General features: G+C 39.5%; 1 protein-coding gene across 1 annotated transcript in view; it reads left to right on the forward strand.

Moving 5' to 3' along the window:
• Positions 1-12608: 12608 nt before the first annotated feature.
• The window catches only part of TM9SF2 (transmembrane 9 superfamily member 2), a 58358-nt gene continuing 44920 nt past the window's right edge, over positions 12609-26046 (forward strand). Inside the window, exon 1 of the mRNA XM_044250028.1 lies at positions 12609-12948. Within this exon, the coding sequence (XP_044105963.1) occupies positions 12778-12948 (171 nt within the window). The 5' untranslated portion in view covers positions 12609-12777. The remainder of the gene's footprint in view (positions 12949-26046) is intronic.

The following is a 26046-nucleotide window of genomic DNA, read 5'->3' on the forward strand; positions in this document are numbered from 1 at the left end:
CTGGGATCGAGCCCCACATCGGGTTCTCTGCTCTGCGGGGAGCCTGCTTCCTTCTCTCTCTCTCTCTGCCTGCCTCTCTGCCTACTTGTGATCTCTGTCTGTCAAATAAATAAATAAAATCTTCAAAAAAAAAAGAAATGGGAAAAAGACATTAACAGATATTTCTCCAAAGATAACAAATGGCCAAGAGACACATGAAAAAATGCTCAACATCACTCAGCATCAGGAAAATACCAATCAAAACCACAATGAGATATACCTCACACCAGTCAGAATGGCCAACATTTTTTTTAAAGATTTTATTTATTTATTTGTCAGAGAGAGAGGGAGAGCGAGCGAGCACAGGCAGACAGAGAGGCAGGCAGAGGCAGAGGGAGAAGCAGGCTCCCTGCCGAGCAAGGAGCCCGATGTGGGACTCGATCCCAGGACGCTGAGATCATGACCTGAGCCGAAGGCAGCTGCTTAACCAACTGAGCCACCCAGGCGTCCCCAGAATGGCCAAAATTAACAAATCAGGAAATAACAAATGTTGGCAAGGATGTGGAGAAAGGGGAACTGTCTTATGCACTGGTGGGAATGCAAGCTGGTGCAGCCACTCTGGAAAACAGTATAGAGGTTCCTCAAAGATGTTAAAACTGGAGCTACGCTGTTACCCAGCAATTACATTACTAGGTAATTACCCCAGAGATATAAATGTAGTGATCTGAAGGGGTACCTGTACCCCAAAGTTTGTAGCAGAATGTCCACAACAGCCAAAGTATGGAAAGAGCCCAGATGTCCATCGACAGATGAATCAATAAAGAAGATGTGTACACACACACACACACACACACACACACACACACAGAGGAATATTACCCAACCATCAAAAAGAAAAATCATACATTTGCAACAATGTGGACAGAACTAGAGGGTATTATGCTAAGCGAAACAAGCCAATCAGAGAAAGACAATTATCCTATAATTTCATTCATATGTGGAATTTAAGAAACAAAACAGGAGCATAGAGGAAAGGAGAGAAAAAATAAGACAAGATGAAATCAGAGAGGGAGACAAACCAAAAGAGACTCTTAAACATAGGAAACTATGGGTTACTGAGGGAAGGAGTTGGGGGATGGTGTAACCAGTGATGGGCATTAAGGAGGGCGCATGATATAATGAACACTGGGTATTATTTACAAATGATGAATCACTGAACTCTACCTCCGAAACTAATAATACACTATATGTTAATTAACTGAATGTAAACAAAATTAAATTAAATTTAAAAAATAAAATTAAGACCCAATAAAAAATATAGTTACCCCCCAAAAATTGTGTGTGTGTCCTTTCATTCTTTTTTCTATGTTTATATATATATATTCCATTTTTAAGCACTTCTTTCTATGAGTTTTATCACACATACAGATTTATGTTACACCCACCAAAATCAGGGTATACAACAGTTCTGTTACCATCCTCAAATTCCTCTTGTTATCCCCTTGTGATCATATATTATTTTACCCCTACTCCCTGGCACTAGCAAACACTTCTCTGTCTCCATGGATTTGGGTTTTTTAAATTTCATATACATGGAATCAGAGAGTGTATAATCTTTTGAGATTGACTTTTTTTCCATCAGTGTGTATGAAATTCATCCAAGGTGTGGTGTGTATCAATAGTCCATTACTTTTTATTGTGGAATATTCCACTGTACAAATGTATCATGGTTTGTTTATATATTTACAGGTGAAAAGGCACTTGGGCTGTCTCCCATTCTCCATTGTGAGTGGAGCTGCTATAAATATTTGTATACAAATGTTTATGTGAGCCCAAGCTTTCATTTTTCTAGAGTTTAAATGCCTAGGAGCAAAGTTACTGGGTCTTATGGTAACTGTATGTTTACTTTGTAAGAAACTGCTAAACTGTTCTCCAGTTTGTTACATTGTACCTTGTTACATTCTCAACAGCAGGACCTGAGCCTGCCAGGTGCCCTATATCCTTGCCAGCATTTGTTATTGTCGCTGCATTCAATCTTAGACACCCTAATGAGACATAATGGTATCTCAGCATGGCTTCAATTTGCGTTGTCTTATTGCCTGATGATGTTAAACATACCGTCTTCATTTGCTATCTGCGTATCCTCTTAGATAAAGTGTCTGTTCACGTCTTTCACCATTTAAAAAATTTTTTTCTTACTGTTGAGTTTTGAGAGTTCTTTATATATTGAAATCAAGTCCTTTGTTGGCTAGACAATTTACAAATACTTTCTTCCCACCCTTAGTTTATCTTTGCATTCTTGTAACAATGGGTATACGTGTGTTTTAAAAACAAAACTGAAATTAGAAAAAGCATGTTATTTTGTAATGTATCTCTTTCATTTAGCAATGTATCTTAGACAGTTTTCCATGTGATTAGTTCTTAGCATAATTCCAATGGCTGCCAACTCCTCCCTTGTGTGGATATAGAATCATAATATATTTAACAAACTCATCTGTTGAACACTGATGTTGTTTTCTATTTTTTACTGTTAAAAACATCGTTGGAGATAAATCTTTTCACACATTCTAAATATTTTCGTAGGACCGGGTCCTGAGAAGTGGAATTTGTTTTTTCAGATTATCCACATTTTCAAGGCTTTAAAAAAAAATACATAATGCCAAACTGTTCTCCAGAAAGGCTATTTAAGTCAAATCATTAGGGTATGAAATAACACTGGGTACTATTGTTGCTTTTTAAATGTGCTTCCTAGGTAGCTTTAAAAAAATATCTCATTGATTTTTAAAAATATACCTTCTTGGGGCACCTGGGTTGTGCAGTCAGTTTAGTGTCTGACCCTTGGTTTCTGCTTGGGTCCTGATCTTGGGGTGGCCTTCAAGCCCCAAGTTACATTTACATTTCAGATAAACAAAGAATAATATTTTCAAGCATAATTATTAAAAACCATTTCTTGTTTCTTTGTTTATTAAGTAGGTTTCACACCTAGCATATAGCCAGCCTAAGGTGGGGCTTGGTACCTTCAAGCCCCATGGCAGACTCCATGCTCAGTGTGGGGTCGGTTTGTGATTTTTCTCTACCTCTCCCTTTGCCTTTCCTGATCCTGCTCTCTCTCTCTAAAAATAATTAATCTTTTTAAAAATGTCATTATTTCATTACAAATAGGGCTGAATATTTATTTAAGTGCCTTTTCCATTTGCATATTTGTGTGTGTGTTTGTGAATTATCTCTTTGTGCCCTTTGTGTATTTTTTAGCACCTTCCTTGTTTGTTTTAAAGATCTTTGTGTGTTTTTATATAGTAGAGTTTCATCTTTTTCTTATTATTCTATAATAACTCTTTATTGCAAATGTTTTCTCCCAGCATTTCATTTCAATCTTCCTTAATGGTGCGCCCCCCCCCTTTTTTTTAGATTTGATTTATTTATTTGACAGACAGAGATCACAAGAAGGCAGAGAAGCAGGCAGAGAGAAAGGGGGAAGCAGGCTTCCTGTCGAGCAGAGAACCCGAGGTGGGGCTCGATCCCAGGACCCTGGGATCATACCTGAGCCGAAGGCAAAGGCTTTAACCCACTGAACCACCCAGGCACCCCTTGGTGCGGGCCCCTCTTGAGGCCTCATGTGAATCTTTGTAAGTGTAGGATCTACTAGTGTGAGGGTTGCCAGATTTTGCAAATAAAAATAGTAGGGGTGCCTGGTGTGGCTCAGTCGTTAAGCATCTGACTTTTTTTTTAAAAAGATTTTATTTAATTTTTTAAGATTTTTTTCAAGATTTTTTTAAGATTTTATTTTTTTTAAAGATTTACTTTAAGATTTTATTTTATTTTTTAAGATTTTATTTATTTAAGAAAGAGAGAGCTTGCAAAAAGGGAAAGAGAGGGAGGGAGAAGCAGACTCCTCACTGAGCAGGAGCCCCATGTGGAACTCTGTCCCAGGATCCTAAGAGCAGGACCTGAGCTGAAGGCAGATGCTTAACCAACTGAGCCACCTAGGTGTCCCCTAAGCGTCTGACTTTTGACCTTAGGTCTTGATCTCAGGGTTGTGTGTTCAAGCCCCACCTTGGGCTGGCTATATGCTAGGTGTGAAACCTACTTAATAAACAAACAAACAACAAATGGTTTTTAATAATTATGCTTGAAAATATTATTCTTTGTTTATCTGAAATGTAAATGTAACTGGGTATCCTGTATCTTATCTGGCAACCAGCCAGGATCACATCTGCGGGGTGGTATGGCTGAATTGGCTGTTCACTTCCAAACTCAGCACATTCAGTGAAAATTGAAAATTTAAAGGCCAAAAGTGCCTTTAAAAGTCCTTTAAAGGGGCACCTGAGTGGCTCAGTAGGTTAGGCATCTGCCTTCAGCTCAGGTCATGATCCCAGGGTCCTGGGATGGAGCCCTGTGAGGGCTTCCTGCTCAGCAGGGGAGTCTGCTTCACCCTCCACCCCTCCCTCTCTCCTTGCCTGTGCTCTCTCTCTCTCTGTCTCTCAAATAAATAAATAAAATCTTGAAAATAAAAAAAAAAGGGCACCTGGATGGCTCAGTCCTTAATCATCTGCCTTCGGCTCAGGTCATGATCCCAGGGTCCTGGGATCGAGTCCCACATCGGGCTGCCTGCTCAGCCGGAAGCCTGCTTCTCCCTCTGCCACTCCCCCTGCTTGTGTTCCCTCTCACTGTCTCTCTCTCTGTCAAATAAATAAATAAAATCTTTTAAAAATAATAATAATAAAATAAAAGTCCTTTAAGAAGCTTTCGAAGATCAGCCCCTATGAAGTTCTGTGTTCTATCTTATATAGTAATTCATTTATTTATCTTTTTTTTTAGAGTTGGGGGAAGGGGCAGGGGGAGAGGGAGAGAGAGAATCTCAGCAGTGAGCATGGGAGCCCAACACCGGGCCCCATCTCACGACTCTGAGATCACCACCTGAGCCTAAACCAAGAGCTGGACTTAACTGATTAAGCGACCCAGGAGCCCCCTTATATGGTAATTCTTTTGCTCAGTGAAGTTAAGATCCTCTTAGAACTGTAGGAAAGTCCCTAGGCAGATATCTGGTCGTTCAAACCACTTCACTCCATGTAAATAGGTATGAGAGGAAAAAGGTGAAGAAGTTTAAGTGTTCCTGTTTGCCTACAAGGTTTTTCTGGTTTATATCAGTTTCTAAAATGTTTAACAAGTATTTATTGGTGGCTGTAATTCAGATATAGTAGCGAATTTCATCTCACATGAGCATTATGCTCTAAAATTAGCTCTCAAGAAAAACATGACCAGGCTGTGACTCCATCGAATTATTTTTATACAGTCACCCTTCGGTCCATGCTCCCTAACTCCCTTAGTCCAAACTGTATGTTCAATAAACATTCTGACCCCAAATTACTCAAATATTTTTCTTCTGGGGGAACATGTATATTTTGGCCCATTCAGCAGCTGCTTAAGCGTAATCATGGTGATGGGCCTTACAATGCCTGTTATGCAATCATGTGCTGTTTTAGGCACCCTTTGTCTTTATTTCTTTTTATGGATGTTTTTCTAAAAACTTTGACCAACATTTTATTTTAGTGAAATATATCTACTGATACTCAGAAGTTTCAAACCAATCATTAGCCAAGAGTCCAAAGCAAAAATATATAGAAAGATATATTCATTTTTCAGAAACAATTCATGAATGATATTCAAATCTCATGTATTTCTAGCATATTTGAAACATTCCCAAGAAATAAAAAATGTGTAATCCTAGCCTAAGTTCATTTTGAATAGGATTTGGTTTGTAATAAAAGGTTCTGTCGGGGCACCTGGGTGGCTCAGTGGGTTAAAGCCTTTGCCTTCGGCTCAGGTTGTGATCCCAGGATCCTGGGATCGAGCCCCGCATTGGGCTCTCTGATCAGCAGGGAGCCTGCTTCCTCCTCTCTCTCTCTGCCTGCCTCTCTGCCTGCTTGTCATCTCCATCAAACAAGTAAAATCTTTTTTTAAAAAAAGGTTCTGTCATATTGTCTGCATTTTCTTCCATATTATTTCTATAACATACATATAATATTCAATATATTTCTATGAATATACATACATATAACATATATATATATATATATATATATACACACACACATATATAAAGGTTCACTCAGATTGTTCTTTTACATATTAGGTACATTGCTTTTGTTGGATAATACCACCTAAGCACATGAATTTTCTCTTTATGTGCTAATTTCCAACTCAATATATTATAAAGGAATGACATGACTCTATTCATGTTGCTGGGGTCTCTGGGAAATCATGTTCACTTTTGAATAGATTGGCTAGTCCAGGTATAACTCAAACATTTATAAATAAGTATACATACAAAAATACACATACATGAATATATATGTACACATATACGTATACATATATGCAAATGTGTGTGCGTGTGTGTGTATTTAAACCCTTTATTGTGGAAAATTTCAAATGCATAAAAGTGGAGAAAATGGATGGCATATTCACCCTCCTGGGTCCAATGCCCAACTTCAATGATTACCAACTTTTTCACAATGACATATATTTTAATTAACTTTTTTGGAAGCACAAAATACATACATAAAAGTATACAGATCACAGGTGTACAGCTCTCTGAATTATTACAAAGTCACTGCATCCAGGTAACTACCACACAGATTAAAGATACAGAACATTATCAGCATAGGAATAGTCCTCACTACATGCCCTACTAATCCGTACCTCTTTTTTTTTTTAAGATTTTATTTATTTATTTGACAGGTGGAGATCACAGAGAAGCAGACAAAGAGAGAGGGAAGCAGGCTCTCCACTGAGCAGAGAGCCCGATGCGGGGCTTGATCCCAGGACCCTGGGATCATGACCTGAGCCAAAGGCAGAGGCTTTAACCCACTGAGCCACCCAGGCGCCCAGAGCTCTACCTCTTTATAGCTCTTAGAAGGTAACCACTATACTGATCTCTAACATTATAGATTACTTTTGCCTGTTTTTGAACTTTATATAAATGGAATCCTACAATTGTTCTCATTCTCTGTTTCACTTAATATGTTCATGAGATGAATACATGTTACTGTTTTTATTTTTTATTTTTTTTAAGATTTTATTTATTTATTTGACAAAGAGAGAGAGACAGTGAGAGAGGGAACACAAGCAGGGGGAGTGGAAGAAGGAAAAGCAGGCTTGTGACAGAGCAGTGAGCCTGATATGGGGCTGGATCCCAGGACTCTGGGATCAGGACTAAGCCGAAGGCAGATGCTTAATGACTGAGCCACCCAGGCACCCCACGTTACTGTTTTTAACAGTAATTTGCTTTTATCGCTGTGTAGTACTCTACGGTAGAACTATATTATATCTATCCATAACACCGTAGATAAACATTAGAGCAAACATGTCTTTTGGTGAGTGTAAGTAGGCAGTTAGGTCTAGAAGTGAAATTTCTGGACAATAGAGTACGTGTATCAAACAATTTCCCACCAATTTACACTCCCTCTGACAGTGTATGTGCCTTCCAGTTGTACCACATCCTTATCAACATTTGATGTTGTCAGTCTTTAAATTTTAGCTCTTGTGCTCTGTAGCTGTATCTCACTGAAGTTTTACTTTGCTAATAAGTAATGAGATCAAACATGTTTTCATTTTTGTTGAGCACTGACTACTCTTAAGACGTTCCTTTTTCTTGTCCGTTTTTCTACTTAGTTGTCTTTGAAAAACTGATTTATAAGAATTCTTGTATTGTGGCTAGGAATGCTTTGTTGGGTTTATGCACAGCAAACATTGCTAAACTGTATTTGAAAGATGCAGGTTCCTGAAAGAAGGCAAATACATATAAAATACTAATATTGTTGTTCACTTGCAAGATGAAGGATGAACCATTTAAAAATCTACAAAAAATGATTACAATCTGAGTTGGAGGTTTGGAGCTTAACCAGCGTCTAATATTTTTGCAGAAATTTCAAGAAAAAGGCAAGAATATCTAGTGATACAGAGGAGTGAACAGCTAGTTAGTTACCCAGACAAGTGCATGGCATTATTTTGGTGAGAAGAACAGCCCCTGACATGAGAATCTGGCCTGGTACTTACAGCTAGGCCTTGAGTATAAACAGTTTCACAGAACATGAACATCAGACAAGGCCACTTTGATTATCATCAAGACAAAACACAACCCCTCTGTAATTATGTCTAAGGAACAGATAAAATCTGAACATTAGCCAAACCACAAAATGACCAAACATTCCCTGTACTCTGGCTAAGAATAGTGACTGCTGTTTCTTTACCAATTACAGCTTTAGCCTCAGTCTAGCCTGCTAACCTTCTAGATAGGGCTCACTAAGATATCCAGCCTTAAGAATTACCCCTGCTTCGTGGCAACATCTAATCCAGAGCAAAGCTCCACTTCTGTAAACACTCCTCCAAGTCACCCAGCACAAGCTCCCGTCCTACAAGGAGTCCCTTTCTAATACTCTCCTACTGAGATGTCCCATGGTTCTCCATGACGTGCATCCTCCCTCCCTGCATTGAATAATAAGTCTGACTAGTAATGAATCCAACCACTGGTGTGTTCCTGATGGCCTTTGGATGGAGGGCATTGACACTGGGGATTTCAGGACAACCTAGCACCCTGAGACAGGTACTTGTTGAGACACTAAAAGCATACCTATCTCTGGAGTGAATTTACATTAGCCACAGACACAGAAATGGATGGGTAAATAAAATTATTTATTTTTTTAAAAACCCAGAGAGGACAGAAAAGACAAATTTATAGAGATGGAACTGTGATTGCCTACAGCTGTGTGTGGAAAGGGAGATTAAATGTTAAAGGTCATCTTGCTGGGGGGTGGTCTAAATCTGTATTATGGTGATGATGGCATGACGCAGTAAATTTGCTAAAAATTATTTAATTGTACACTTAAACTGAGTGAATTACATGGTAGGTAAATTACACCTCAATAAAGTTGTTAAAAGAAGACAACAGTAATCCCACAGAACAGCTACTTGAATCCAGCAAACATTCTCTCTCTGTAAGCAAACTACATTGTAAGCGGAAAGTTAGTTGCTGGGCATAAATTCAAAACAGAATTAGCTACATAATTAGAATATGCGTCTGTGTATCAGAGAGACACACTACCACCCATGTTGTAGATGTGGAGGCTTTGGGCCAGGCCATTATTGTCTTCCCAGAGTTCCCAGAGTTGGTGGTGTTTGCCTCTGTGGGTTTCATTTTCCCAGGTTCTGGGAATATGGCTGAATTCTGGCTGAATAATCCGTCTTCTGGATACAACTCCTCTTTTAGCTTATAAATCAAGTCTTGTCCTGGGAACCATTCTTTCATCTTAAAATTTAGGATTTCTTACACCTTGGCTCTGAACTACTACGAACCGCCTTTAGAGCCTATGATTTAGGGCCAGTTCTATTTCCTAGCTGCTGTAGTTAGACCGGGGAAGGGGACCATGGATGGTTTCTTTTGTCTCTAGGACTACCACAGTTTTACATGAGACATTAAAGAACAACAAGGTTATTTTTTTATCTTCTAGAAAATCCTGGAAGCCCATTCTTTTACAGGCATACGATCAGCAGACTACAGCTGTCTTTCCTGCAACTTGACAGACATGGGATCGCCAGATAAAATGATGCATGTCCCACGTAATATCTGGGATGTACATGCACTAAAAAAAATGTTAATCTGAAGTGAAAATTTAAGTAGGCATCCCGTACTTTTATTTGCGAGTAAATATGCATAGAAGCCGTAGGAAACGCAGAGCAGGCTATCTAAATTACTTTGGCAGAGAGGAGTGGAAAAACCAAACGTCAGATTTTTAAGAGCCTGAAACGGGTCATCAAATCCTATCTGTCTCAGAGGAAAGGAGAAAATCATAGCCTTCAAGTTTTACAGCTGAGTCTGAAGTACCAGTACTTCGAGAAAGGAAGCGACACACAGGGATGATGAAAGGAAAACTTAATAATTTTCTAGTTTGGAACTGGAATCCCCAGAATTTCTGCACGATAGAGTCCAAGGAAGAGTTACCCTGAAAGCAGGTACTCCATTCTGCAGCCCAGACGAGAGGGTGGGGCTGTCTCCCTAAGCCACGCCCCGAGCACCGCGCTGACACCCGAGGCAGGTAACCAAGGGAACCCCGGGTAAAGGCGTTTCCGGGAGAGGCCGGAGCCGGAAATAAGGGGTCCGCTCCTCCCCGCGGCCGGGCCCCGCCCCCTATCCTCCCACAGGGCCGGGCCGCGAGGGATGACGTGTCTGAACTCTGGAGGCGGAAGCAGGGAGGAGGTCGCTGAGGTAGGAGGGGAGGAACCGCGTGCCGGCCTTGCGCACGCGCCGTCCGCGCTCTGGTCAGACAGGTTTGCAACTGGAGTCCGGAGACCATATATCGAGGAGGACTCCACTTCTCCGGGTTTTTGGTGATGCTGAGCTACGGGGTTAAAGAGGCGGCGGGGTTTGGAGCAAGAGAGGTTGGGGACCTTGAACCCCCAGACTACTGAGGTCTCAGCCTTAATGAGTAGCTGATTGGCTGTGGGCAGTCAGCCCCCTTTGTTCTATAAAAGGTTAAATGTATCTGGAAAAACTTGGGTTTATTTCAGCTCTGAAAGTCTGCGATTGTAAATTCAGATTTAGAATTTCTGTGGTCGGCCAGTTCTAGTCCTGTAGTGCTTTCCAATTACTTGCTCCTCTGATCTCCTTTACGGGCCACACGCTGCTCTAGGGGATGTAGAGATGTAGGATGCAGAGGCAAAGTCTTTACTCCCACAGAGGTTACATGAAAACCGGGAGTGAGACTGTAAACATAACCACATTAATTCCAGGTAGTAACAAGCAGAATGGTTTTGAGGGACTTCAAGATTTTAATAAAGATCGCTCTTGGCAAGAGTGGAAATTGAAAGGCAGTAAGTAGTTCCGGAGATCTAAGATTTTGGCTTGGACTAGAGTGTGGCTGGAAAGGAGTTAGTCTTGTTCAGCGCCCAGAACGAGCAGAACTTGTTGGACTGTAGGTTGAGAGGGGCAGAAGGAGACATTTAGATTATCTTCCAGGCTTGGGTTCTTGAGCAAGGGGCAGCAGTGCCATTTCCTGAGATGGGGAAAACTGGGCAAAGAAGGGTTGGCGGTGGGCAGTGAGGTAGTGAAGGCCAAGGAAAAATAAAAGATAGTTAACAAAAATGTTATTTTTCCTTCCCTCTCATTTCTAAATGGAGACCATCTGCTTCCTCTTATGTTGGAAATTTACGTAACTTCAAGTACAGAATAAATCCTTCTCCCTAGGTCAAAGTGGATGTTCAACAGATATGTTAATTAAATTGCTGGAGGGTTCAGAGAGGAAGAATGGCCACACTCATGCCCCTTCTAGCTTGACTTTTGTTGTAAAAATGGTTGCGATTTCTCTGTGCCAAGCAGTGTGCTGAGCACTTTACATACTTTTTTTTTTTTTTTTAATTTTCACAACCTTAAGAAGACGGACATTCTTTCCCCTCTTCTTTCCAGTAATACCGCGGACTTGATTAATTTGCTCGAGGTCACATTAACTAGATAGTAGTTTCAAGTATTTTACCCTTCATTGTTCTTATTACTCCACAGTAGGGAAGAGTGGTTCTTAACCTTTTTTGTAGAGTCATAGATCCCTTTGAAAATTCAATGAGCGTTGTAAACTCCAGGGGAGGAAACGTGCAACCCCCCCCAAGAATTTAGATAGAATTGCCTGGGGCTCCACTTTCCTGAATTACTCGTTTAGCCAAGTACTTTAGGAAGTACTGCCAGGGTTTGATTCCTTGCTGTGTAGTCTAAGTGGACGCATTCTTACAACGTATTCTTTCTAAAGCTCCACTGAATTGACTTTATGCCATCAAAAGCAAGTTACTCCTTGAAAAGCACTCAAGAGAATTCACTCAGACCAACACAAATACAAATGCCTAAGTGCACGTACAAACACGGTCATCGCGTTATTTCAATAAAGAAAGTGTCAGAAACTTGCTCAAAGGGGACCATACCAGATTGGTATTTCACGAGAACTACTTCCTCACAGAACCCTTGCCTGTCTTCCTTTGCAAAGAAATGTCAACATTATATTTCCGCTCGCCTACTCCCGTTTTTCTCCCCACCTCACTTTCACTCATCTTTCAAGAGATCTTGTTTATTCTGTGCAATCACCGTGTCGCTCAAGAATGTCCCATGGTATCCAATACTTGGAACCCATCCGTGAAAACACCTGAGTATTTGATACTTTCTGGCTAGTTCTTTCCCCTTTTTTTCCGTATCCTGATCCCAACCAGGTGTCTCCCGAACTTCCCGTCGCCGACGCCGACGCCGCTTCCATCAGCAGGTACTTTGTGGAACACCAACTCTGTAACAAGGGTCGAAGTGCTGCGGGCAGTGTGGGGAGGAAACCTCACGGTTGTTATGGAAACCTGAACCAAAGAGACGAGCTGGGGGCGCCAGCCCGGCAGTGGGATGCTCCCCGACGCCCCCAGGGAACTCCAGATCGAATTTGGAACCGGACCGCCAACGCAGAAGCAGGCAACCACCTAGTGGGCCGGCTGAAAACCTGGAAAGTGGATTTCATCCACGCTCCCTCCCGGAAACTCCTCCCGGGGCTAGCAGCCCCTCTCACTGAGCATGTGCAGGCGGCTTTGCGCATGCTCTGTCGAGCTCCGCTTCGGTTTCTGTTGGGGGACCCGCGGTGTCTCCTAGCGCAACCGGAACTGTCCGTGGCGGAGCCGTCCTTCCTCAGCTGCCGCGGTCTTGTAGTCGTCTCCAAGCCTGCCCGTCCCTCCTTCCCTTCTTCAGCCCCTCGGCTCGGCTGCGCTTCCCCCGAAACAGCAGTCATGAGCGCGAGGCTGCCGGCGTTGTCGCAACCTCGGTGGCCGGGGCCGCTGCTACTGGTGCTGCTCCTGCTGGAGGCGGCCCCAGGCCCGCGTCCGGGCGCCGCCTTCTACCTCCCCGGCCTGGCGCCCGTCAACTTCTGCGAAGAAGAAAAAAAGAGTGACGAGTGTAAGGTGGGTGAGGCCTGGCGGACCTTGAGTGCTCTAACCGAAGGGGAGCCTTCCTTTACCCGGGGAGCTGAGGTCCGAGAGGAAGGGGGCGTAGCTGGGATAGGTCTGGTGTCCCGAGAAGTGCTTGGGTTCGGCCCGGCCGTGAGTCGGAGGTTCTGGAACGGCCTTTGAGGGTAGATTCTGCGGGACTCGGTGGGCCTCAGGCTCGCTTCCCGTCTAGAGGTCCGGGTAGCACGAGCAGCTGTGTTTAGTTTGCCTGGAAACAGGGACTTTGTATGTATGGCGCTCTGTTGGAGTTGGGTGCATGCAGGTCAGCAAGCATTCCACGGATGCGTGTTCGCTCACAGCCCTGTGTCACGCACTCCGAGAAGTGGACGACCAGGTCTTCTAGTTACTTTTTATTTAATTGCCTCCCGTCCTGTTCTACTTTCTTGGAACTCCTGGTTGGTTTTGAGAGCTTGTTTCTGGGACATTGGTATTGTAGCTTAACGCTTAGCAGTTCGTTCCTTATTTGTGAATTATAACACCCAGAACCGCATAAACTGCATTGGTTTAAAAAAAGAAAGAAAGAAAGATTGCTGTAATAGTTGGGACCTGGGTGGCTCAGTGGTTTAAGCCTCTGCCTTCGGCTCAGGTCATGATCTCAGGGTCCTGGGATCGAGCCCCACGTCGGGCTCTCTGCTCAGCAGGGAGCCTGCTTCCCCCTCTCTCTCTGCCTGCCTCTCTACCTACTTGTGATTTCTCTCTATCAAATAAATAAATAGAAATTTATAATAAAAAAATAGTTGGGACCGTTAATTTCTATCTTTTAAGTTAAGATTTTTTTTTAACATGCAAAAAATGCACACGAGCCCATCGGTTAGTTTTTCAGAGAGTGTTTTAAACTCTTAAAAAAAGCAGATGACAGGAGAAACGCGTTTTCTTCCTAGGGCAAATTTTGAAAACTTTGATCCCTTACAATTTTTACAGGCAAGGTTTTCAGTTTAACTGCTAGTGAAGAGTCATAAGTCATTTACTGTTAGGTTATTCGATACAGAGCATCACGATTTACATAATTATTTTAAGTTGCTAACACTTAGCATTGGGGCGTGAGGATCTCTTTGAAACCATTAATAATTTTAACAATTCAAATAATCATTCGGCAAACTTTTACAGTCTATAAATAGGTTTATTTACTGAGTTTGATTTATTTTTAAAGGCTGGTGTTTATTTTATTACTGCTAGCTTTACTGTAGCTATGAATTTCAAGCTTATTTTAGGGCATTAAATAAGCTATTAAATTTTTCATAGCATTTTACAGTTTGTTTTAAAATCTTGGATCTCTCAAAATGTCTAAGGATCTTTAAGGTTTACTCAAGTCAGCAGTTACCACTTGCATACTGTAGCTCTTGTACCCTGCAGTGCAAGAAGCTTTCACTCTTTGAGAGTTATGATTGAAAGAATATATCGTGCTTACAAGTGGAAGAGAGAGCTGATCTTGAAAGCACACTGTTTTTTCTGTTAAATATTTCAGTAACCAACCTTTAAAACCTGGTGTTTCGTCTTTAAATTTAACGACAACCTTGTATTGTATTCCTGGTGCCTTAGAGACAAAAAAATGTATTCCTGTCTTCTGAGGGACCTCAGAGTAAAGGACATAAGTTTATGAACAGATTACTGAAATCTGATACGTTATAAAAGATGTATGTCCAAAGTGCTTTAAAACACAAACGAGGAAACATCTGTGGATTGGAGTCTTTAGGGGAAAGCTGCGGAAAGGAAGTCCATTTGGAATGGACTTCGGAAAATGAAGATGAGTGAAATTCACAGGTGATCTGCCTCTTAGATGATTTTTGGTTTCTCCACAGGGCCTTTAAGTAGCTATTTCCGAGTTAACTTGTGGTTAATTTGGGGGAGTCTTTTGGGATTTTTAATTTTCAAAGCTATAGAGATAAAACAACAAGGCAAAATGTTTTTTTCTGAAATGTTTGGATTTCATCTTTGTTACTAGCTGCTCTCACCTCTTGGTCAATGGAAACAACTCTTAGAAGGGCAGAAAGATGTACCTTTAGCATTTTTTTCCCTACAATTTGACTAACTGGGATAGAAAATTTAAAGTAAACTTTAGTGTATCTTGTTGCCTTTCAGAGAAGAAAAACAGTAAATAGTTCAATTTTTCATTACTTCAGTCAGGGTGTTAATTTTTTCCTCATATTTCGTATTTAAGGAGGACAGTCATGTATATACTGTTCAGAAGAGCTGAAGGGAATTATTTTTAAAATAAATAATGAAAAGTAAAATGTTATGAATGGGAAAAATTTCCAGAAGCTACTGTTAGCATAGGAAATCAGGAGTTGGATGAATTGGGTAGGATACTGATACTGTTACCATCAGTTTTTCCATCTGTAAGATAGGGATAATCCTATTTGCTTATTATTTACTCCCCTTGAAAAGTGTTTTTTGCATTTGTTAGCGAAGAAGCACAATATTTGTCAGTTGTGATATTATAAAACATTTATTAGTATAGAGATAAAACAAGTATGTCATCAGCATTGTAATTTTTATAATGTAGGCATTACGTGTACAGTGTCCTGCATTTAGCTCACTATGTATATTATTGAAAGACAATCAAAAGAACCCTGAGGATTTGGTCATTTTCTCCTTTCAAAATTATTTTATGTCCAAATTATTGGCAGAGAAAAAGGAGTCCATTAAACATAAAATACTATTTATATTGCTCTAACTTCTGATTTATGATATTTATATTAGCCTTTGTAAATACTGTGACTGTGTTCTGTGGGTTCCTTTTTTTCTTAAACTTACTATCACTACAGGCACATGCTTTTGAATATTAACATAGTGCACATTCTTACTGGTTTTTATTGGCCATAATAATATTTTATTCTATTACCATACTGTGGTTTGTTTAACTGCATATAGGCAGTTTCTTGCCTGTAGGGCATTGAGATTGGTCCCAGTTTTTTTCTGTTATGAATAATTTTGCTAGAATGTATTTAGCAGGAATTACTTATATATTCTCAAATATAAAATTGCTAGGTCAGAGGCAAGAAGCAATTTTATAGCTCTATTTAATATTGCCAAGCTTCTTTCAAAAAAGATAGGTTTGGGGGTGCCTGGGTGTCTCAGTGGGTTAAGCCGCTGCCTTCGGCTCAGGTCATGATCTCAGAGCCCTGGGATCGAGTCCCGCATCGAGCTCTCTGCTCAGCAGGGAGCCTGCTTCCCTCTCTCTCTGCCTGCCTCTCTGTCTACTTGTGATCTCTCTCTGTCAAATAAATAAATAAAATCTTAAAAACAAAAAAAGATAGGTTTGGGGGAAAAAAAAAGCTAGACTTGATTTATAATGCCTTAAGCTATATGATACCCTGTGTCTCCACAGTATTTTATAATTTTTATTGTTTTAATAGCTGTGTGGTGGTATGGAAAACATTAACAGTTTATTATTTTTGTTGCTATTAAGGTTTCTCTTTTAATTTTTTTCTGTTATCTATCTTGTGTTATTAGTTTTTGAAACCATAGTAATAAAAGGATTGAACAGTGGTGGTGTTTTCCTCTAGAATCCATTTAACTTCCTTAAAATCAAGGGACAGTATGTTGACTGCAATAAATAGAATAAAGCCCTGATTAGAAGTTAATAGATCTTCACAGAGTAAAATGTGCAGTTCTGATCTACCTCGTAAGAGTTTTGATCGTTTCAGTTAGCGGCTGAAGGCTGTTAGCTTTAGACCGGTCTGCAGTGTGCTGAGTGGCGTTGTGGTGGCGAATAGCTGATGAGTGCGTTTACCGTTGCTGCCTTTAACTTTCAATTAATTGTTGGCTTGTCAACATGAATTCAGATCTAACAACTAAACTCTCCAGAACATCCACCACTTTTTTACTGCTTGGTGTATAGATTGTGTTCTTGGATGAAAGATTAAGAATTTCTTTACGGGGGCGCCCGGGTGACTCAGTCGTTGGGCATCTGTCTTCTGCTCAGGTCATGATCCCGGGATCCTGGGATCAAATCCGCATCAGACTCCCTGCTCAGTGGGTGGGAATCCTGCTTCTCCCTCTCCCACTCCCCCTGCTTGTGTTCCCTCTCCTCGCTGTCTCTCTCTGTCAAATATGAAATGAAATCTTTAAAAAAAAAAAATTCTTTCCTGTCCAGTAAGGAAAAATGACAAGATATACCCCCTGGTGTTTAAAAAAATGTTTAAATGAATGTATAACAATTTTTTAATAAAAAGGAAACTTAATCAGAATCATACTTTTTAAAAAATTGTATAATTGACACACAATGTTACATTAGTTTTAGGTGTGCAACATAGTAATTGGACAGCTTTACAACTCTCATACAACACTATTACAATGGTATTGACTATATTCTCTATGTTGTACTTTTCATCCCTGTAACTTATGCATTCCATAACTGAATGCCTGTGCCTTCCACCCCCCTTCATCCATTTTGTCCAACACCACATCCCCTTCCCCTCTGGCAACCACCAATTTGTTCTTTTTATTTATGGATCTGTTTCTGCACTTTTTGTTGTTGTTTATTCTTTTGTTTTGCTTTTTAGATTACACATATGAATGAAATCATGCAATGTTTATCTTTGTCTGAGTTACTTCACTTACCACCTTAGTATCCTACCCTCTAGGTTCGTCTATAGTGTTGCAGATGGCAAGCTCTTACTCTTTTCTTATGGCTGAGTAGTATTTCTGTTTGTTGTGTGCGCCCGTGTTTACCACATTCTCTTTGTCCATCTGTCAGTGGACACTTAGGTTGCTTCCATATCTTGGCTATTGTAAATAATGCTACAGTACACATAGAGTGCATATGTATTTTCAAATTAGCATTTTCATTTTCTTTGGGTAAATGCCCAGTAGTGGAATTACTGGATTGTATGATATTTTCATTTTTGGAGGAACCTCTCTCCTGTTTTCCACAGTGGCTGCACCAGTTTATATTCCCGCAACAGTGCACAAGGGTTCCTTTTTCTCCACATCCTTGCCAACACTTGTTTCTTGTCTTCTTGATTTTAGCCAATCCGACAGGTGTGAGGTGGTATCTCATTGTGGTTTTGATTGCATTTCCCTGATGCTGAGTGATGTTGAGCATCTTTTCGTGTGTCTGTTGGCCATCTGGATATCTTTGGAAAAATGTCTATTCAGGTCCTTTGGCCATTTTTTAATGGGGTTATTTTGTTTTTAGTATTATGTTGTATGATGTCTTTTTTTTCTTTTTAAAAATATTTATTTTTGAGAGAAAGAGCAAATGCAAGCGTGAGCCGGGGCGATGGGGGGTTAGACAGGGAGAAGCACGCTCCCTGCTGAGCAGGGAGCTTGATGGGGGACTCGATCCAGGACCCTGGGATCATGACTTCAGCCGAAGGCAGATGATTAATGATTGAGCCACCCATGCACCTTATGAGTCTTTATATATTTTGGATATTAACCCTTTATCAGATCTGTCTTCTCCCGTTCAGTAGGTTTTCTTTTCATTTTGTTGATGGTTTCTTTTGCTGTGCAAAAGTTTTTTGGTTCAGTGTAGTCCCATTAGGGTTTTTTTGCTTTTGTTTCCCTTGCCTGAGGAAACATATCCGTATATATATATATATATTGCTAAGGCTGATGTCAGAGAGATCACTGCCTGTGTTTTCTTCTAGTTTTGTGGTTTCAGATCTCACATGTAAATCTTTAATCTATTTTGAGTTTCTTTTTATGTATGGTACAAGAAAGTGGTCCAGTTTTCCAAGCACCATTTATTGAAGAGACTGTCTTTTCCCCGTTATAAATTCCTGCCTTCTTTGTTGTAGATTAATTCACCATATAGGTGTGGGTTAATTTATGAGGTCTCCATCCTATTGCATTGATCTGTGTGTCTGTTTTTGTCCCAGGATCATACTGTTTTGATTACTATAGCTTTGTAATATATCTTGAAATCTGGGATTGTTGAATCCTTCAGCTTTGTGCTTTCTCCAGATTACTTTGGCTCATCAGGGTCTTTTGTGGCTCCATATGAAGTTAAGGTTTTTCTGTTCTAGTTCTGTAAAAATTACTAATGGTTTTTTGATAGGTGTTATGTTGAATCTGTAGGTTGCTTTAGGTGATATGGACTTTTTAACAATATTCTTCTAATCCATGAGCATGATATATCACTACCATTTGTTTGTGTCGTCTTCAGTTTCTTTTATCAGCACTCCATAGTTTTCAGAGTGTAAGTCTTTCACATCCTTTGTTAAGATTATTTCTAGGTAGTTTATTCTTAGGGGTGTAATTTGTAAATGGCATTGTTTTCTTAAATTTCTTTCTGCTACTTTGTTAGTAGTGAATAGAAATGTGACAGATTTCTGTATATTGTGTCCCGCAACTTTACTGAATATATTTATTATTTCTAATAGTATTTTGGTGGAGTCCATAAGGCTTTAGGTATAGTATCATGTCATCCATTATAGTGACAGTTTTACCAAAGTAGTACTTTTAAATGTTCTTTCTTGGTAATTATGTTTAGAAATGTTTAATAAATTATGTGTCTGTTGTTTTGGGAGCAGTTGCCTCTAAATATGGAAAAAGTAAAATTTAAGAAAACCCATTTCTAAATATTGCTTTGAACAGTGTATTTTACTTGTTTTAATTTGACCATAGATATAGTGTGAAGATTTTGAAATATGTACAAAAATACAGTTATATTTGAACTTATTGATAGAATTGATATATATTTACTTAAGTGGTGTTTAGTTTCACATTACCAGAGTTTTCTCTGGAATAAGAGATTGAGTCTTAGCTTCTGGAAACTAATTAGTGTGTGTGGGTTACTGATAATGTTTCAAATATGAAATTTGGCATTGGAATGACTTTAACGATGATAAATTCACATTCCAACAATTGTTTTACTTTGCTGTGAAAAAAAGTATGTGGAGCTTAGAAAGTTCGCTTTCAGAAATGAAATTTTTTGAATAAAATTATTTTAAAAATGAGATTGTTCATGATAGTGGATCTGAGAGCTAGGATTGGGAAAGCAAGCAGGGTCAGTATGGATAAAATACTGTCCTGCCGCTGTTGGCTGTCCACAAAGGGAAGTCCTTCCAAAGGTGTATTTTTGAACATCTGAAACAGAGCTACAGACATGTGCTTTATGCCCCCTCACACATAAATTCTAGACTGTTCTGTGCTTTGTGGGCCTTAGAGTCCAGTTCTTGAAGCTCTTAATTCTTACTCATCTTTGTACTTTTTAAATCCGTGTCCACTTAGTAAGTGTCATAGTGAATCGTAGTTACTTCAAATGTGCTCTATGAGGTTATAAGGTCTTCCTCTGTTGCCATTAAAATTAACTAAGTATTGATGAAAGGCTTTGGAGGAACCTTTCAAAATATATTTTCTTTGCCCTTATTCTCAACTTTCAAACCTATTTATCTCCTATGCTAATAATGATAATAATAAAGACTACAGTTTATGTACCTTGTGGGTGCCTTAGCTAAGCCTCAGAACAATCCTGTGATGTGTCAGTTGGGAAACTGAAGCTGAATGAGACGTAGTCACTCTCTCAAGTGTGTGTACCGGTAAGTGGTGACGCAGAGATGCAGGTTCCAAAGCGCCTGATTCTGAAGGCTGAGCTTGTCATACCCCGTTGGGGTACTGCTGGGTCTTCCGTTGTGCATACTCTCTGCCTCTCCTGCCTCACCCTGGCGGTCCCTGGCTGCTGGTGATCCTTCACGTCCACAATTGGTGCAGTTTTAACCTTTGTAACCAATTTTTAAGTAGTCAGATTTTTTTTAAATTAACATAAAATGTATTACTTGCTCCAGGGGTACAGGGCTGTGAATCCTCAGTCTTACACAATTCACAGCACTCACCAGAGCACATACTTTCCCCAATAACTAGTCAGATTTTATATTTATTCCTTTCTTTGATACAATCTAAAGTTGAAATTTTGTTTTTCAGTGAGATGGGGATAGAAGGGGATAACTTAGAGTTCATGAACATACATTTATGAGTTCCCAGCATTTCCATTGGGATTGTTTTATTGTGTCTGGGTTAAGATTTCCTTCTTCGGAATTTTTCCCACAGTAGACTTCTCTAGTATTAACCAGTTGAAATGTCCATAGTTTTCCTTTTCTATGGCTGTGCCTTAGTATCTCAGAGCCTTTTGTCACTTGCTTTGATTCTTGTTCAGAGTCACATTTCTTCTCTGTTTCTTTCTACCTCGAAAACCAGTTGTGGTTGTGGTTGGAACCAATGTGATGGCAGGTAAAGTGGAATAAAAGCAAAAACAAAGGAACAAGGAAATGGGAAAATGCAGCCATGTGGCATGGTACACATGGCTTAAAGCAGTAAAACAAAGTGTAGCTGTGACCAAAGCTGGGATCAGATGTAGAATGGGTAGGTTAGGACTAGAAAAAAAGTTGTACATCTGGGAGGAGGAGGATTTAGAAGGGAGACCGTAACACTCTAAATTAAATAAACCATTTCCGTAAAAAAATTTCTTAGGGTGAGATTTAATTAGTCTTTTGTGTAAATCTTGCTTTAGAATTTCCAGTCTTGCTTTAGGATTTGTCTATAACTTCCTTAAAAAGCTTAATGTGGCTAACAACTTTCCATGCTTGTAATAACTCGGTTTGGGATACTTTGAAAGCAGGAATGTGAAGTAAGTAACCTTTAAAGCTCTTTTTAGTTATGTCAGTGATATTTTGGAGTTGACTGACTCTATTTAAGGCAGATTTCCAGAAGGAGATGTACTTAATTAATTTTTGGATGGGAAATAAAGATATTTGGTGGAAAGTGACCATAAAAACAAATATGTCCTTTTATAGCACATTGCTATTTTAATTATTAAAAAAAAAACCTAAATCCCTTGGGATTTAGTAACTACCCAAGAATTTATAAATAGCTTTGTCACTTTCTTCTTTTACTTTCTTGAATGTATGTCTTGTCTCTCCATCTGGATTAGAAATTCTTCAAAGGCAAGTGTTCATGTCTTTTGTATTATTATATCACTTCATAATGTCTAGTATTGTGGCCATTAAATAAATGTGTAGAGTGAATGATTTTCTCATGGTTGTTCAGGATTTTTTGTTATTTTTTTCAGTTTTCATGTACATTGCATATTGTTTCCTCCTACTTAATACTTAATTTGCAGTTACCTTTCCTACTCTAGAACAGCTTTCCCCACTAAATTTTACTCTTTTGTCTTTATTTCGTATTGCTTTGATTTGGCTTCTGTTGTTTTTTTAAAGCCCTTTCTTTTTCCAACTTTTAATTATGATGGTCTTCAAAATTCAGTAAAGTTGACGGAATAGTATAATGATCACCTGTATATCCATCTAGACCTCTAGAGCCAACAATTGATTATATTTTTCCTATACACTTTATCTGCATATGTGTTTATATTTTTAGGGATGAATGTCATGATGTCTGTAGCATACTTTTGCCTTTCATTAAACTACATAAACTCACTAGTGGTCTCATTTCCTTTCTCCTTCCAATTTTCAACATTTTCTCTACTGCCATATTACAAGGATCTTGTTCTTTAAAGCAGTTTTAGTCATTTATTTATTTGTTTATTTGAGAGAGAGAGAGAGAGAGAGCGCACGCGCATGTATGCAGGTGAGTGGAGAAGGTTCAGGAGAGGGAGAGAGAATCTCAAGCAGCCTTCACAATCACACAGCCCTGACCCGAGCTGAAACCAAGAGCCAGACGCTTAACAGAGCCACTCAGGTGTCCATACAAGGCTTAAAATATCATTGAAATTTCCTTGTTTCAGTGTAAGAGTTGATATTTAAAATATGGAGTATTATAAATGTAGCATATTTACAAATACATTATAAATTGCTCTCTTCTTTGTTAAAGATATCGTTAGTTGTAATTTGCATTCCTTAGCATGTTGTAAGACAATAATTCTTAAATTTTCAGATTTTCACAATTTAAAGGAGGAATGAAAGTGCTACAAAAATAGTCAGGATGAATTGAATATCCAAAGTGTGTTTTGATTAGTTCACTGAGTAGTAGATATAGGTCCATAACTTAGTGGTGATATTTTTGATGGACTGACTTTTCTGTAAAAGGTGAGTGTGGAAAAATGACAGAAGAGACAAGAAGGAAGAGAAGTAGAGGACTGAGAGCAGCAGATATTGAAAGCGATGGTAGTGGCACTTGAGTTCCTCTCTTTTTTTTTTTTTTTTTTTTGAGTTAGCAGTCTAGCTTTTGAACTTACTTCCTTGTCTTAGAGCAAGAATCCCTAGCTTATAAGGTTATTATGAGAATTGTGCTTGATAATTACCATCTTCCTCTTCCCTAGACTAATAGGGAAGAGTAATGAATAGGCATAAACAATGGATCAGAAGACTGTTGTCTTAATGTCCTTTTATGGGAGTGGAGAGGCCCTCAAGGTTATCCTTACGCTGATAAATACTCAGATTCAGGAATGTCTGTTTTCTCTGAAATAGTAATAGTAGCAGTATTTGTTTAATCGTTTACCTTATAGTTGTTGTGTACCAACTATAGACCAGCCTCTATATTCTTAACTGTTTTATTATCACCTCATATATTTCTCACATTCCAAATTGCTACTTGATCAAAAGCACATTTTATTAAGAGTAAATTTAGGATTTGAAACAAATTGAGCAATCTGGTGCTATGCTGCCTCCAGACTGAAGTTGTGTTCCCTACTTGTTTATGTGTTGTGTGTAAAAATTAATTTTGTTTTTAGGTGAAAGATTTGCAAGAATTGTTCTTTGGAGTTAACTGTTTTGGAAAAATTTGTGGGCAGCCCCTGATGATATAGACATCCTTATAGATCACAAAGCAAGGCTAAAACATATGCTTGTTAACACCTTTGTTGTTAGGAGTAAAATGTGAAGCTACTTCACCACATTAGGAAAAGTGGACAGATAAGGTAAATTTAATGGGAATTTGATATTAAAGGGGAGAGGGAAAGTTGAGTAGGGGGAGGGTCAGAGAGAGAGAGAGAGAAGCAGACTCTACTGAGCGTGGAGCCCCACATGGTGCTTGACCCCAGAACCCTGAGATCATGGCTTGAGCCAAAATCAAGAGTTGGACACTGAGCTGACTGAGTCACCCCAGAGCCCCTAGCTCTAACCACATCTTAAATGACAAATGGCCACGTATTTGACAGTGCAGATAAGAAAGAATATGTCCATCGGGCCCCTGGGTGGCTCAGTGGATTAAGCCGCTGCCTTCGGCTCAGGTCATGATCTCAGGGTCCTGGGATCGAGGCCCGCATCGGGCTCTCTGCTCAGCAGGGAGCCTGCTTCCTCCTCTCTCTCTGCCTGCCTCTCTGCCTGCTTGTGATCTCTCTCTGTCAAATAAATAAATAAAATCTTTAAAAAAAAAAAAAAGAATATGTCCATCATTGCTTCATTGTTGCATAACAGTAAATACTTAGTGCTTTGTACCAAGCACTGCTCTTGAGTCTTCTCAAAACCACTCAAAGCAGGGGTTATTATTCCATTCTACAAAGGAAAAACTGCGTGAAGAAACTTACCTAGGATCACACAGCTAGTAAATGTCATAGTCAGGATTTGAACTCAGGCAACCTAGCTTCAAAGTCTTGTTCTTGGGGCGCCTGGGTGGCTCAGTGGGTTAAGCCTCTGCCTTTGGCTCAGGTCATGATTTCAGGGTCCTGAGATCGAGTCCCGCATTCGGTTCCCTGCTCAGCAGGGAGCCTGCATCCCCCCCACCGCCCCCTGCCTGCCTCTCTCCCGACTTGTGATCTTTCTCTGTCAAATAAATAAATCAAATCTTTGAAAAAAAGTCTTTGTTCTTGATCACTTTGAGGTTGAGAGGAAGGATAGTTTTAATCGTGGCACAAGGGATTTAACTTCTGTGATGAAAATGTGGCACTTAAAGATTTTGAAACTCAAAACCTAGAAAGTTCCATAGAATATAATAGCTGTGTTCCTTCCTAGAAAGAAATCTAGAGATGTGAACTGGATTAGCTTTTTAGGGACTCTTCAGTCTTCAAGAAGATATATTAAATAGGGGGTTTAGATTCTGAAGTGTGTTCATAATAGTGTTGACCCCTTATAATTAGTGAAAATTATTTTGGCAGAGTAAGCCATCAACTGGGAATTTTGCCTTCACAACAGTTACTTATATTTGTGTTTATTATTCAAGGATTCTGTAATGCCTAAATGTTGTGTCCCATTATCTTTTAGCTAAAATAACTCATGACAAAGAATATGTTATATAAGGAGACACAGTTTAATTTTTGTATATGTTTGAGATAGGATTGCCATTGAGTAATTTCATTTGCTTACAGTTTTAGGGATTGTACTGTTCTTACTGCTGTGTATAGAGGCTAGTGTCTTATCTTCCACGTATATCAGCAGTATTGGGTGAGGATTTATTTTAGCAGATGAGCAGTGTAGTTTAGGCATTACGTATTCTGAATATCATTAAATTCATTTGCCTTTATTCATTTAATAAATATATTAGCAATTCTTGTTTTAGTCACTGAAGTTCTTGATAAATGTTAACTCATTTAATCCTCATATACTTTTCTTTCTCTCTCTCCAAAATAATAAATAAGTAAATAAATGAATAAATAAAAATTGGGGGGAAACAAAAAGAGGGGCTCCTGGGTGGCTCAGTCAGTTGTTTCTGAATCTTGGTTTCAGCTCAGGTAATGATCCTGTGGGTTGAGAGATGAGCCCTGCATGAGGCTTCGCACTCCGTAAGGAGTCTGCTTCAGAGCCTGTCCTTCGGCCCCTCCCTGCTCGCACACACTCTCCTCCTCTCTCTCTCTCTTTCTCTCTCAAATAAATAAATCTTTAAAGCAATTACTGCAACTATTAAAAATATTTTGTTGTGGGGCGCCTGGGTGGCTCAGTGGGTTCAACCGCTGCCTTCGGCACAGGTCATGATCTCAGGGTCCTGGGATCGAGTCCCGCATTGGGCTCTCTGCTCAGCAGGGAGCCTGTTCCTCCTCTCTCTCTCTCTCTGCCTGCCTCTCTGCCTGCTTGTGATTTCTCTCTGTCAAATAAATAAATAAAATCTTTTAAAAAAAACTATTTTGTTGTAATTTAATTGCATATAAGTCTACTCAGTGAATGGATTTATAGGAAAAATGTTTAAATATTATAAAATTCTACATTTCAAACATGTCAA

This window comes from Neovison vison, chromosome 5, assembly GCF_020171115.1.
Source record: "Neovison vison isolate M4711 chromosome 5, ASM_NN_V1, whole genome shotgun sequence".
NCBI lineage: Eukaryota > Metazoa > Chordata > Mammalia > Carnivora > Mustelidae > Neogale > Neogale vison.